The sequence below is a fragment of the Microcaecilia unicolor genome, chromosome 9, assembly GCF_901765095.1.
Source record: "Microcaecilia unicolor chromosome 9, aMicUni1.1, whole genome shotgun sequence".
NCBI classification, from domain to species: domain Eukaryota; kingdom Metazoa; phylum Chordata; class Amphibia; order Gymnophiona; family Siphonopidae; genus Microcaecilia; species Microcaecilia unicolor.
This window is the reverse complement of record NC_044039.1, coordinates 157,975,277-157,988,163: the sequence shown is the minus strand read 5'-3', so window position 1 is coordinate 157,988,163 and position 12,887 is coordinate 157,975,277. Positions and strand designations below refer to the sequence as shown.

The following is a 12,887-nucleotide window of genomic DNA, read 5'->3' as shown; positions in this document are numbered from 1 at the left end:
ACGTGTAGGCGAAATTATTGGCTAAGATCATGGCTAATCGAATGGCCAGAGTTTTGCCGAGTCTTTTACACGAAGCTCAGGTGGGCTTTGTAGAGGGGAGAACGGTAGCAAAAAACCTGAGGAAAATGTTGACCACGCTGGAGGAGCAGAGACAGAGCAGGACACTATCAATGCTTATAAGTTTTGATGCTGAAAAGTCATTCGATACAGTCCGCTGGGATTTTTTGTTTGCTACTATGGAGACATACAGTTTTACGGGTTGTTTTATGTCAGCAGTTCAGGCCCTCTATCATTCCCCTTATGCCAAAGTTCTCGTTAACGGGGCGGAACTGCAGGCTTTTCCCATACTTCGGGGAACGAGACAGGGATGCCCGCTCTCACCTTTGTTATTTGTATTATCATTAGACCCACTTATCCGGGATTTTTTTGAGAATCCTTCAGTAAAGGGAGTACAGATAGGTCAGTATAGCTTTAAGATTGCAGCTTTCGCTGACGACCTTCTAGTATTGTTGACGGATCCGTGGGATTCTTTTCCAGCTCTAATGGATATATTGAGGGAGTATGGTGACTACGCGGGTCTGCGTTTGAACTTGGCTAAATTGGAGGCGCTGGCATCCTCCTTGGAGGTGAGACAGCTCTGGGGTCCAGATTTCCCTTTAAGTTGGGCTGATGGTTCTTTTACATTTTTAGGCATTAAGCTGGCCATGGATCTGGAGTTGTTGTATACTCTTAACATCACGGCCCTCTTGGGAGACTCGCAGAAACAATTGGAGAAGTGGGGAGGACTCCCACTATCGCTGCGGGGTAGGGTGAATCTAGTGCAAATGATCATACTTCCGCGCTGGCATTATGTGTTACAGACGCTTCCGTTGCGTCTATTGCAGAAAGACCTGAAAAGCATTCATACAGCCTTTAGCAGGTATTGTTGTGCGGGGAAGAAACCCAAGTTGCAGTTTTCATTCATGCTGGGGGGTTGGGGGCAAGGGGGGCTTGGTCTCCCTGATCTAAAGACAAGCAGGCATAATACTCTCACATATGGGGACTCACTAACTGCCAGACTCACAATATAAATGAAATTTGGCAACCAAGAAGAAAATGAGCCTGGCGGAAAAAAAGGGCTGGAGGGCGAAGTTGACTTATAAGTAGTAAAATGATTATGTAGGACTGCTTCTCCAAACTGGCTATCCCGCCTAGAACAGTGTGTCCCAACTTCTTCAAGTCAAGTACCCCCTAAGTCTAACAAATTTCAACAGAGTACCCCTGTTCACCGATCAGCAGAGATTTTGAAATGGACAACATATATAACACATACAGATCACACACACACTTACTGGAAACACTGACATTTTTAAATATAATTACATTATCCCAAATCTTAAACTTGACCAGACAATCTCAACACACATCACAATACCCAGCAAAATAATTACAGCAAATGGCAAATATCCTTCAAATTTTGCTTTATAACATACATGCCTGATTAAGCAGTATTCATAAAACTGGTACATACCTTTAAACTCTTTTCCCTTCCTCTGTATCTTGGCATAAGTCCTGCCCTTCTCTACCCCTTCCCCATCCCTCCCTGTAGCCTGGAAGCAGCCCTGCCCTTCTCTACCCACCCCCCTTTGCTCCCTGTGGACCAGCATCAGTCCTGCCCTTCCTTACCTCCCTTCTACTCCCTGTAGCCCAATGTCAGCCCTGTCCTCCCCCTCCCCCACAGTATGGCTTCAGCCCTGCACTCCCCTCCCCCCTATAATCTGGCATTCTCTACCCTCCACCATAGATCTGGCATCAGCTCTGCCCTCCCCCCCCCCCCCCCCCCCCCCCACCATAGTCTAGCATCTCCACTGCCCTTTCCAGTCTCCACATCCCCACACCCAAAAGCATACCAGCATTAAATAGAAAAAAAATTTTAAACATCCTGGACACTGCAGAGCCCACCCCACCCAGAAACCCACCAACATTATAGATAAGATTTTTTTTTAAACCTGGGCACTGCAAACCCATCCCATCCACACCCAAAAACTCACCAACATGAAATATAAAACATTTTTAACCTGAGTCCACCCCCCACCCAGGAACCCACCAGTATTACAATTAAAACATTTTTCTTTTTTTTTTTTCCTGAGCTTCCCTAGAAGTCTACTACCCTTGATGAGGCCACGATTAGTGTGGAATGCACATGTGCAGAGTGCTGGAGGTGAGGCAAGGCTCAAGCTGGCTCCCTGCAATTCCTGTTGTCTGTGGGGAAGGGCTGATGACCGGTGATGGAGAAATCTAGGCACTAAACTCCCCAACATTGACACAAGTTTCTGAGACCAGGTCTTAGGAGCCCAAACTTCACACGTACTATGACTGGAGCGGTAAGGTTACGGTGGAGAAGACCCAAGCATGCGGGCCAAGGGACCACTGGTGTCACATGAGTAGTGCATGCGGGCCAAGAGACCACTGATGTCACATGAGCAGGGCAGGCTAGATTCCAGCCTCCAGCAGTCCTCCTTCATGCCTTTTATTGCTACTCGGGACTCAGGGGATCTGCTCGTTATGAAAAAATAACCCTTCAATAAAAGCAAGCAAGCAGGTAACTTGGAAATTAGTGAAAACTAAAGTGCTAAAACAGTAATAATTGAATACTGGTCACCTGGAAATACCAACTTTTTTTTTCACTCAATTTGATTATCTGATGTACAATTCAATAAAATTTCACTTTTGTTCAACTTACTCGTTCTTCTCGTCCCTCTGTAAGAATAACTACGATGCTTCCTTGCCGCTTGCGTCCAGTTCTACCCATTCGCTGTACTAACCGAATTGGACTTTTCTGAGCATCAAAACATATAATAAGATCAACCTCTCCGATATCTAAACCTTCTTCTCCAACGCATGTAGAAACGAGTGTATTGTAGCCACCCTCACGGAAGCGTTTTACAACCTGAATAGGAAAGATAAAAAAAAAAAAATCATCTCAGTGTTTCATATATTTGCTATGTATTATCTAATGTAGTTTGCATACAACCCTGATAATAAGGTGCAAAACTTCTACTCATTTCTTTACAGAAATGAAAAGGATTTGTGTTCTCAGTACAACTGTTATTCAAGCCTAATTTAACTTCTAAGACAGAGAATAGCGAAGTGTCTGAAATCCAATTCCAGGACCAGAGAGGCAGGCAAATCTGGTTGAGTTCTTTGACTGGGTGACTGGACAGTTGGATTGAGGGAGATCCCCAGGTATGGTGTCATAAAATTATGTCTTACCTGACAATTTTCTTTCCTTTAGTCACAGAATATGAATCCAGAAACTGATGGGTTATGTCCATCTACCAGCAGGTGGAGATAGAGAGCACAACTGAACTCTGTCTTATAGGACGGTGAGGTTTCTGTTCTGTTAGTATTTCTCTTAACAAAGCAGAAGGAAAACATGAAAACATCCACAGCAAACTTCTCTTTCCCCACAGGGAATCATATGACACCATAACATTGTAGAGCATATGAAGAACTGGAAACAAACCCGGAAACCCGAACAGAGATACAAACCCCAACCAGAAAACATGGTGGGATTCTGGATTAATATGCTGTGACTAAAGGAAAGAAAATCATCAGATAAGACATAATTTAACTTTCCTTGCCATCAGCAGCATATGACTCCAGATGGGATGTAGAAAAGCATTTCTTAAGTAAGGCGGGCACACAAGATAGCAGCAGAAAGAATTGAGGATCAAAAGGACGTTTCTGTTTGGCAGCACCTCATCTCCACCATGGGCACTGACCTGTGGGTTATCACAAGGATCGATACTGTCACCTATTCTGTTCAATATCTACCACAAGCCACTGGCCGAGCTGATTAGGTCAATGGACACTCAATTCTGCATCTACACAGACGATGTGCAGTTATTCATACCCACTGAACCTGACTTACCTATAGCCCTGAATAAACTGATTATCTGTCTAACATCATTTGAAGAATGGGGTAAGCACAACAAACGTTGCCTGAACTCCAGCAAAACTGAGCTTCTCTGGGTCCCTAACACAAGTGGACATGTACATGACATCAAAATCTCTTTTGGGAAGTAGGAACTCCCCCTCAAATCACAAATCAGGAACCTTGGAATACAGTTAGATACAACACATACTCTGATAACCCAAATTCAAGCAACCTTAAAGAGCTGCTTCTACTATTTACAACAACTATGCTGCCTCTCTCCTTACATCGAGAAGGAAAATCTTTTCCCAGCTGTGCATGCCATGATAACATCAAGACTGGATTACTGTAATACACTCTACAATGGTCTGTCTACAAAGGGTCTGCACCAGCTCCATTTCACTCAGAATGCTGCAGCAAGACTCACAGAAAGTGCAAGCGATGTGACTATACCATATCATTTTTGCAAAAACTTCACTAGCTATCAGTACAATACAGGGCTAAATTTAAAACTCTGTCTGTTCTTCAAGGCCCTTAAAAGAAAATGGCCCAGAGTACTTGAAAAACAGGATGACCCTCTACACACCTGCAAGGACACTAAGGGGTATCCCTAACCACACCCTCTCCAAAAGACATTACATGATGTGATACCCACAAGCGAGCCTTCAGGAGTAGCCCCACACTCTGGAATGCACTCCCTGAAAGGTTCCACTTAACAGAAGACTAGCTCTACTTCAGGAGAGCTTGGCTCTTCAACCTGGCCTTTAATGGAAGTAACAAACTTCTTAGTCTCATACACACACAAGGAGTGACACAGGCTGCACATACTGCAGCAGGACATGTTTATCCACTCCTAGAATACTATGCCATACTTTGTATTGTTATCTGTATATTTTTACTTCTGTAATTGTCTATTGGTTATGTTTGATATATTCTTACTGTACAATGCCGAGTGAATGTTTTCAAAAAGATGGTAAATAAATCCTAATAAATAAATAAAAATACTGTAGCTGCATTTAATTTTTGAAAGGGTGACTATAATAAAATGAGGAAAATGGTTAAAAAGAAACTAAAAAGATCGGCTGCTAAGGTTAGTACACTAAATCAGGAATAGACGTTATTCAAAAACACCATCTTGGAAGCCCAGACCAGATGCATTCCATGTATTTGCAAAGGTGAAAAGAAGAGAAAACAGTCAGCATGGTTAAAAGGTAAAATAAAAGAGGCTATTACAGGTAAAAAAAATTGTCCTTGAAAGAATGGAAAAAGGACCCAAATGAAAAAAAATAAGAAGCAACGTAAGCACTGGCAAGTCAGATGCAAAGCACCAATAAAGAAGGTTAAAAAAGAATATGGAGAGAAACTTGCTGAAAAGCTAAAACTCACAGTAACAACTTTTTCAAGTATATCAGAAGCCTGTGAGGGAATCCATGTGACTGTTAGATCACGAATGAATTCTTTGCTTCGGTCTTTACGGAAGGAGATGTAAGAGATCTGCATGTACCAGAAATGGTTTTCAAGGGTGATGATGCGGAGGAACTGAAAGAAATCTCAGTGAACCTGGAAGATGTACTGAGCCAAACTGACAAATTAAAGAGAAGTAAATCACCTGGACCGGATGGCATACATCCGAGGTTGCTCAAAGAACTCAAGCATAGAAATTGCTGATTTGCTGTTAGTAATATGTAACCTGTTTTTAAAATTGTCCGTAGAACCTGAAGATTGGAGGGTGGCCAATGTGACACCAATTTTAAAAAGGGTTCTAGAGATGATCTGGGAAATTACAGACCGGTAAGCCTGATGTCAGTGCCGGACAAAACATAGAAAGTATTATACAAAATAAATTTACAAACACACAGACAAACATGGTTTAATGGGACAGAGTCAACATGGGTTCAGCCAAGGGAAGTCTTGCCTCACCAACTTGCTTCATTTCTTTGAAGGTGTGAATAAACAGGAGCCCACTGATGTAGTGTATCTAGATTTTCAGAAAGCTTTTGAAAAAGTTCCTCATGAGAGACTCTTGAGAAAATTAAAGAGTCATGGGATAGAAGGCAAGGTTCTGGTATGGATTAGGAATTGGTTATTAAACAGAAAACAGAGAGTACGGTTAAATGGTCATTTCTCTCAATGGAGGAGTGAACAGTAAAGTGTGCTGCAGGGATTGGTACTGGGACCAGAGCTATTTAACATATTTATAATGATATGGAAATCGGAACATCAAGTAAGGTGATTAAATTTGCAGATGACACAAAACTATTCAAGGTTGTTCAAACATGTGCAGACTGTGAAATATTGCAGGAAGACCCTAGGAAATCGGAAAACTTGGCATCCAAATGGCAGATGAAATTTACTGTGGACAAATGCAAGTTGATGCACATTGGAAAGAATAACCTTGGGGATCACAACTCAAGAAAAAGATCTAGGTGTCGTTGTAGATAATACGCTGAAATCTTCTGCTCAGTGCACAGCGGTGGCCAAAAAAGCAAACAGGCTGCTAGGAATTATTAGGAAAGGGATGGTGAATAAGACTGAAAATACTATAATGCCTCTATATCACTCCATGGTGTGACTGTATTCTCTGGCTGCCGTATCTCAGAAAAGATATAGCGGAATTAGAAAAGGTTCAAAGAGTGACCAAAATGATAAAGGGGATGGAACTCCTCTCATATGAGGAAAGGCTAAAGAGGTTAGGGCACTTCAGCTTGAAAAAAGACAGATGAGGGGAGGGGAGATATGATTGAGGTCTACAAAATCCTGAGTGGTGTAGAACAAGAAATAAATTCATTTTTTACTCATTCCAAAAGTACAAAAGCTAGGGGGCATTCAAGGAAGTTACATAGAAATACTTTAAAAACAAATAGGAAGAAATATTTTTACACTCAACGAATAGTTAAGCTCTGGAATTCTTTGCCGGAGGATTTGATAACAGCGGTTAGCGTACTTGGGTTTAAAAAAGGTTTGGACAAGTTCTTGGAGGAAAAGTCCATAGTCTGCTATTGAGACAGACATAGGGAAGCAACTGCTTGCCCCGAGATTTGTAGCATGGAATGTTGCCATTATTTGGGTTTCTGCCAGGTGCTTGTGACCTGGCTTGGCCTCTGTTGCATACAGGCTACTGGGCTAGATGGACCATTGGTCTGATCCAGTACGGCTACTCTTGAAAGATCCCTCTAGCTGTAAATTAAAAGATAATGTCAATCTTGCAGATGATACATAATTATTATTAAACTTTATACAAAGATCAAGCAGTAGAAATCTTGCCCAATTCAGATTTCCTTAGAAGTGTGGCCGTCCCCACAGTGAGTGAGATGGATTTGGCTCTTTTAAATTCCCCCATACATCCATGAAATATCCAGCATGCAAATAAAACATCAGCAACATTCCAAGTCCCCAGGTCCTGATGGTCTGCCTCTTGAATTCTATAAGATCTTGTACACAAAAGAGATCCCCACGCTCCTTGATGTATATATTGAGAAGATGCTTAATGGAAGATTCCCAAACATGATGAGAGGGACTACTGTCCTTCCCATTTTAAAATCAAATAGAGATCTTTTACTGACTAGCTCCTATAGACCTCTCTCTTAATGTAGATCTACTGTATCTCAAGGTTTATGCCAAATTCCTGACAAACAGGCTAGTGGACAACTTGTATGCATGAGGACTTGAGCTCAAATAACAACGAAGGCAAGGAAGAGGGCTGGTTTGTAAACTTTATTTAGCAGCGCATTTCAGATTGGCTACTCGTTGCATAACGAGTTGCAAGGAGTAAAATTTTGATGCAATGGAGAACTGGACACTTCTGCACAGTTTGGGATTTTGAATTAAAATTTCTACTCACGATTTTGCAACACAGCTTATGAATGGAACAATACCTTCCAATGGGATGACGATGGGACTTTTAATGGTTTAGCTGGACTATTTCTTCAGCTTAAATGTATAATTATTTGGCAACATAGTGCAAACTGGAAGAGATACTGAAGTTGTACATGTCTGAATAGAAATATCCTGATCTGTAGCTTTGAAGAAGCAATGTTGAGTGTGAGTGGTATGAATGTAGTTTGTAAGCAGTGAGAAAATTAATAGGTTTTATATCATTATACACATTTTGTAAGTGGCATAAGAAGTGCTTAATAAAAAATATTTAATAGATTTTAAGAGTGAATAGTGGTTACTTATAGTGCTATATGGATATATATTTGGGACATATTGCAGAGTTTTGGATTTCAGGGTTCTATTCTACAGATCTCCATTCTCTACTCTGACCCCTGGGCACAAATCTTAGTGAATGGTGTTCTTTCTCCAAGGTTTAATATCTGGAGAGGGATGCAACAAGGATGCCCCCTCTCACCGATATTACTGTCACGGTCGTCATCACCGACGTCCGTGCCTTGTTTGTCTGTGCTGTGTTCCTCCTTCTTACCTACTAAAATTACCTGCAGTTCCAGTCAGTGACCTGTGGGGTCACTGTTCAGTGGTGGAGGCCAAGCTGGTGATGTCATCAGCACTTCGCACTTCTTAAACTGGCTTCTGAGTGCTCAGTGTTCTGGTAATTACCCTTGATTTCCAACTTTGTTTCGTTGTGAGGCTGTGGCCTGAAGCTTTGCTACAGCTTTCCTTGTGCTGTGTTCCTGTGAAGCTTGCTTTCAAGCTTGGGAGTCCTGAGGAGTAAAGCTTGACCTACAGCTTTCACCTTATGCTGTGTTCCAGTGGAAGTCTGCCTCCAAGCCAGGGAGTCCTGAGGAGTAAAGCTTTGCCTACAGCTTTCACCTATTGCTGTGTTCCTGTGAAGCCTGCTTTCAAGCTTGGCAGTTCTGAGGAATAATAGCTCTGCTTTCAGTTTTCACCTTTGCTTGGGTCCAGTGAAGCCTGCTGCCAGGCCTGTAAATCCAGAGCCTCCTGTGCCGCAGTTGAGATTCCAGTCGCCCACCGCGAATCCTTACTCGCTGTATAGCTAGGCTGCCTGTTTTCCTTTCTGTGCCGTTTTGACTACCCTTTTAGCCCTGTGTTTTTGCTGCTAATAAAGCTGCCTCAGTTCATCTCCACTTGTGGTCCAGTCCAGTTCTTAGGAATACTTTTAGTTTTGAGGGGACTTGGTCTACCCAGAGGTGGTTGGGTGATTCTCATGCGGCCACCTCTGGGCCAAGGGCTCACAAACATCCCAATTACTCCTTCAGTGCACAGAACCTTTGGCGTTGAAACTGTTAGGGGACAGAGACATTAGAGGTATCCCAGTTAGCAAGGGGGAGTTTAAATTAACTCTTTCTGGCAATGATCTATCAATGGCCTATACTACTCCAGAGACTTCCCTGTCTAGAACCCTGGATTTCCTCCTGGAGTATGGACATTTGTCGGAATTATGGATAAACTAGGAAAAAATGCCCGTTTCTGAGCGCAATGAAACGGGCGCTAGCAAGGGGCCCCCCTCCCTCCGTCCCTCCGAGCTACTTGCCTTGTTCGGGGTTGGCGTTCGCCTCGCGTTTCAGCCCTCCGAGTGTTATAGCTCCGCCCTCGACGTCATGACGTTTTGACGCGAGGGCGGTGCAGACCCTCCCTCCGTCCCTCCGAGCTACTTGCGTTGTTCGGGGTTCGCGTTTGCCTCGCGTTTCGGCCCTCCGAGTGTTATAGCTCCGCCCTCGACATCATGGTTTTGACGCGAGGGCGGTGCAGACACTCCAGGGCACACCGGATATCTCGGGCACCTCAACTTCCATGGAGGCTTCAGAACGTTGGGGTTGCCTTTTATATAGAGAGATGTGGATAAATTTGTTATGTCTTGCAGAGGGCCTAGAACGCATCTCAAGAAAGATATAGTAGAATTGGAAAAGGTGCAGCAAAGGGCGACTAAAATGATAGTGGGGATGGGACGACTTCCCTATGAAGAAAGGCTAAGGAGGCTAGGGCTTTTCAGCTTGGAGAAGAGACGGCTGAAGGGAGGCATGATACAGGTATATAAAATAATGAGTGGAGTGTAACAGGTGGATGTGAAGCGTCTGTTCATGCTTTCCAAAAATACTAGGACTAGGGGGCATGCAATGAAACTACAGTGTAGTAAATTTAAAACAAATCGGAGAAAATGTTTCTTCACCCAACGCATAATTAAACTCTGGAATTCGTTGCCGGAGAACGTGGTGAAGGCGGTTAGCTTGGCAGAGTTTAAAAAGGGGTTAGACGGTTTCCTAAAGGACAAGTCCATAAACCACTACTAAATGGACTTGGGGAAAAATCCACAATTCCAGGAATAACATGTATAGAATGTTTGTACGTTTTGGGAATCTTGCCAGGTGCCCTTGGCCTGGATTGGCCACTGTCATGGACAGGATGCTGGGCTCGATGGACCACTGGTCTTTTCCCAGTGTGGCATTACTTATGTACTTATGTAACGTACCTGGAGAGTTTCCCCTTCGTTGGGCAGATACCCAGCTGAAGTATTTGGGCCTATCTATTCCTCGTGATTTATCCCATAATTTTTCAGCTAACGTAGCCTGACTTCTGCTTGAAACCAAATCTCTGTGCACCCGATGGGGCCATCTCCCACTATCACTCTGGGGTAGACTTGCCTTATTTAAGATGGTATTATTGCCCAAATGGATGTATTTCTTGCAACATCTCCTGAATGTAATTACACAACGTGATCTGACTTGTTATATAGTTTGATTAGAAAGTTTGTGTGGGGTATCAAAAAAAACACACCTCGCCTTAAGATATCTGCAATTACTTTGCAGTGATGGGAGGGTTGGTACTCCCAGACCTCTGTACTTATAATGCAGCATGTCAACTTAGATATGCGAGAGACTGGATCCTATTTTTGTGACTTTCATTTTGAATGTTTTTTGGGAGGTGACCTTACCCTGGCATATTTGATTCATGCCCATTATGGAGATTTGCCTTCCCGCTTAAAACATTTTCCTTTACTCTGTCCTTTGAAATGGGCATGTCCTGAGCTCTGATCCAAGATGGCTCCCTAGAGAGAAGACACACTCTCACTGTGCTCCTTATCTTATGCCAAAATGAGCGAAAGGAGAAACTGGGTTCTGCTGAGTCAGTGGCCCGTTTGTTATCCCCTTCAACAACTTCTTCAATGTTGGATGCCTTTGTGATGATTTTACTATCTGGGGATAGGTTGCTGACGACAGCGTAAGGCGGTAAAGTCTATTCAGCCTCCTCTTGACTGCAGCATGTCACTGACCTCCGAAAAGAGGAATCCTCCTGCTAACCCGGCAGTTGCGAGGGAAGGAGTGCCAGCAGTTATGCAGGCGCAGAAGGAAGATCTAACTTCCTGTTCTTTGATCATGCTGCAAGGAAATGTCATTCTGGCTTCTGCCCCGATAAGCGTTTCGACACCAAACCCCCTGGATATATCGCTGTTTCATTAAACACTAAGCTCTAAGTTGAAGAATATAAAAAACTTCACTAGGAGTTCTGTTAGACTGTTGAATTTTCCCCGCGAACAGAATGTCAGCTAGAGATTTATTTAAGGAATATTTTAACAGGTTTTGTTAGTACTCAACTATTAGTAAAGTTTATTATTTGCCACTAAAGAAACAGGATTACTAAGAACATTGTAAATATTACTTTAGACTCATTGGAATCAACTAGAACAGATGGGATCTTCTGGTTCTTTGTGGGGTAACATTCCTGGTGACATTGGTTAGCAGTAGTGACAGATTTTTTTCTTAAATCCTATTTTAGGAATAGGGGAAATCCATTCTTGGGGTCTAAATTACTGATTTTTCCGTAAGATTCAGGAAAGATAGAAGTAATTTTTGATACTCCACCCTGGGGGTCTGATAATTTGGAATACATTTTTACCTTAAGATTCCTTGTAAACATTATTACCTGTCAGTCCGCTAAATAAGGTTTATGGGAAGCTTCACATTTGTCCACCTTTTTAACAACCAAAATTGTGTCAGGGGTCAATTCATCCACTGGAGTTGTTTAATGGGGTTCATAAGTTAGTAGTACTTCCCTGATCAGAATACGTCAGTAAATCACTTCTTTTTCCCTTTTTTTTCTCTCTCATATCTGATATTTGATCTTCAAATGCAGTGGACTGTTGCTGAATTTATTTTTGTTCTTTCATCTATTTTTCTTGTTTTTTCCATAGTTTGTATATTTCAGCTTTTCTGTACAAGTGTGTTTTTCTTGGTTTATAATTTTTCTACAGGCTAATATAACATTTTTAAAAAAACAAAGGAAAAATTGAGTAATTCATTTTAATTTATTTACTGAGGATAGTGGAATAATCTGATCAATTTAAATAAAAAAAACAAAATCAAGTGCGCACACAGCTACAGAATGCTAGCACTTATGTGCATTGGAGGTGCTAATTGTCATGCTGGTGAGGAAAAGTGAGCCGCTGGGCCAATGCCAAGGAGCAGCAGTGGCAGTAGAATCACCCAAAACAAGAGATCAGGCAGAACACAGTCAGATACAACCAGGACTGGAGCAGCCAGACTGAAGCTGCAGCTGAAGTGGAGCAAGCTAGAACAGGCAGGGCAAGGCACAGTAGAAGCTTCCAAGAAACCAAACAGAGTCTTAGGCAGGAGTCACGCAGGAGAATAAACCAAGGAACAAGCCGAGTCTTGGGCAGGCAGCAGGCAGTAGAAATAAACCAGGAAACACGCCGAGTCTTGGGCAGGCAGCAGGCAGTAGAAATAAACCAGGTAACACGCCAAGTCTTGGGCAGGCAGTAGAAATAAACCAGGAAACACGCCAAGTCTTGGGCAGGCAGCAGGCAGTAGAAGTAAACCAGGAAACACGCTGAGTCTTGGGCAGGCAGCAAGCAGTGGAAATAAACCAGGAAACACGCCAGTCTTGGGCAGGCAGCAAGCAGTGGAAATAAACCAGGAAACACGCCGAGTCTTGGGCAGGCAGCAAGCAGTAGAAACAAACCATGGAAAACAAGCAGGGCAGGTCCACCACAGGATAAGGAGAACAGGTAGCACTGCAACAACTCTCACCGACGAGA

The 12,887-nt window shown here is 42.8% G+C and overlaps 1 protein-coding gene across 1 annotated transcript in view; it reads right to left on the bottom strand.

Annotated features, from left to right (window-relative positions):
• Positions 1-12,887, bottom strand: part of FANCM (FA complementation group M) — a 177,985-nt gene that overhangs the window by 91,329 nt on the left and 73,769 nt on the right. Inside the window, exon 10 of the mRNA XM_030213832.1 lies at positions 2,723-2,929. Within this exon, the coding sequence (XP_030069692.1) occupies positions 2,723-2,929 (207 nt within the window). The remainder of the gene's footprint in view (positions 1-2,722; positions 2,930-12,887) is intronic.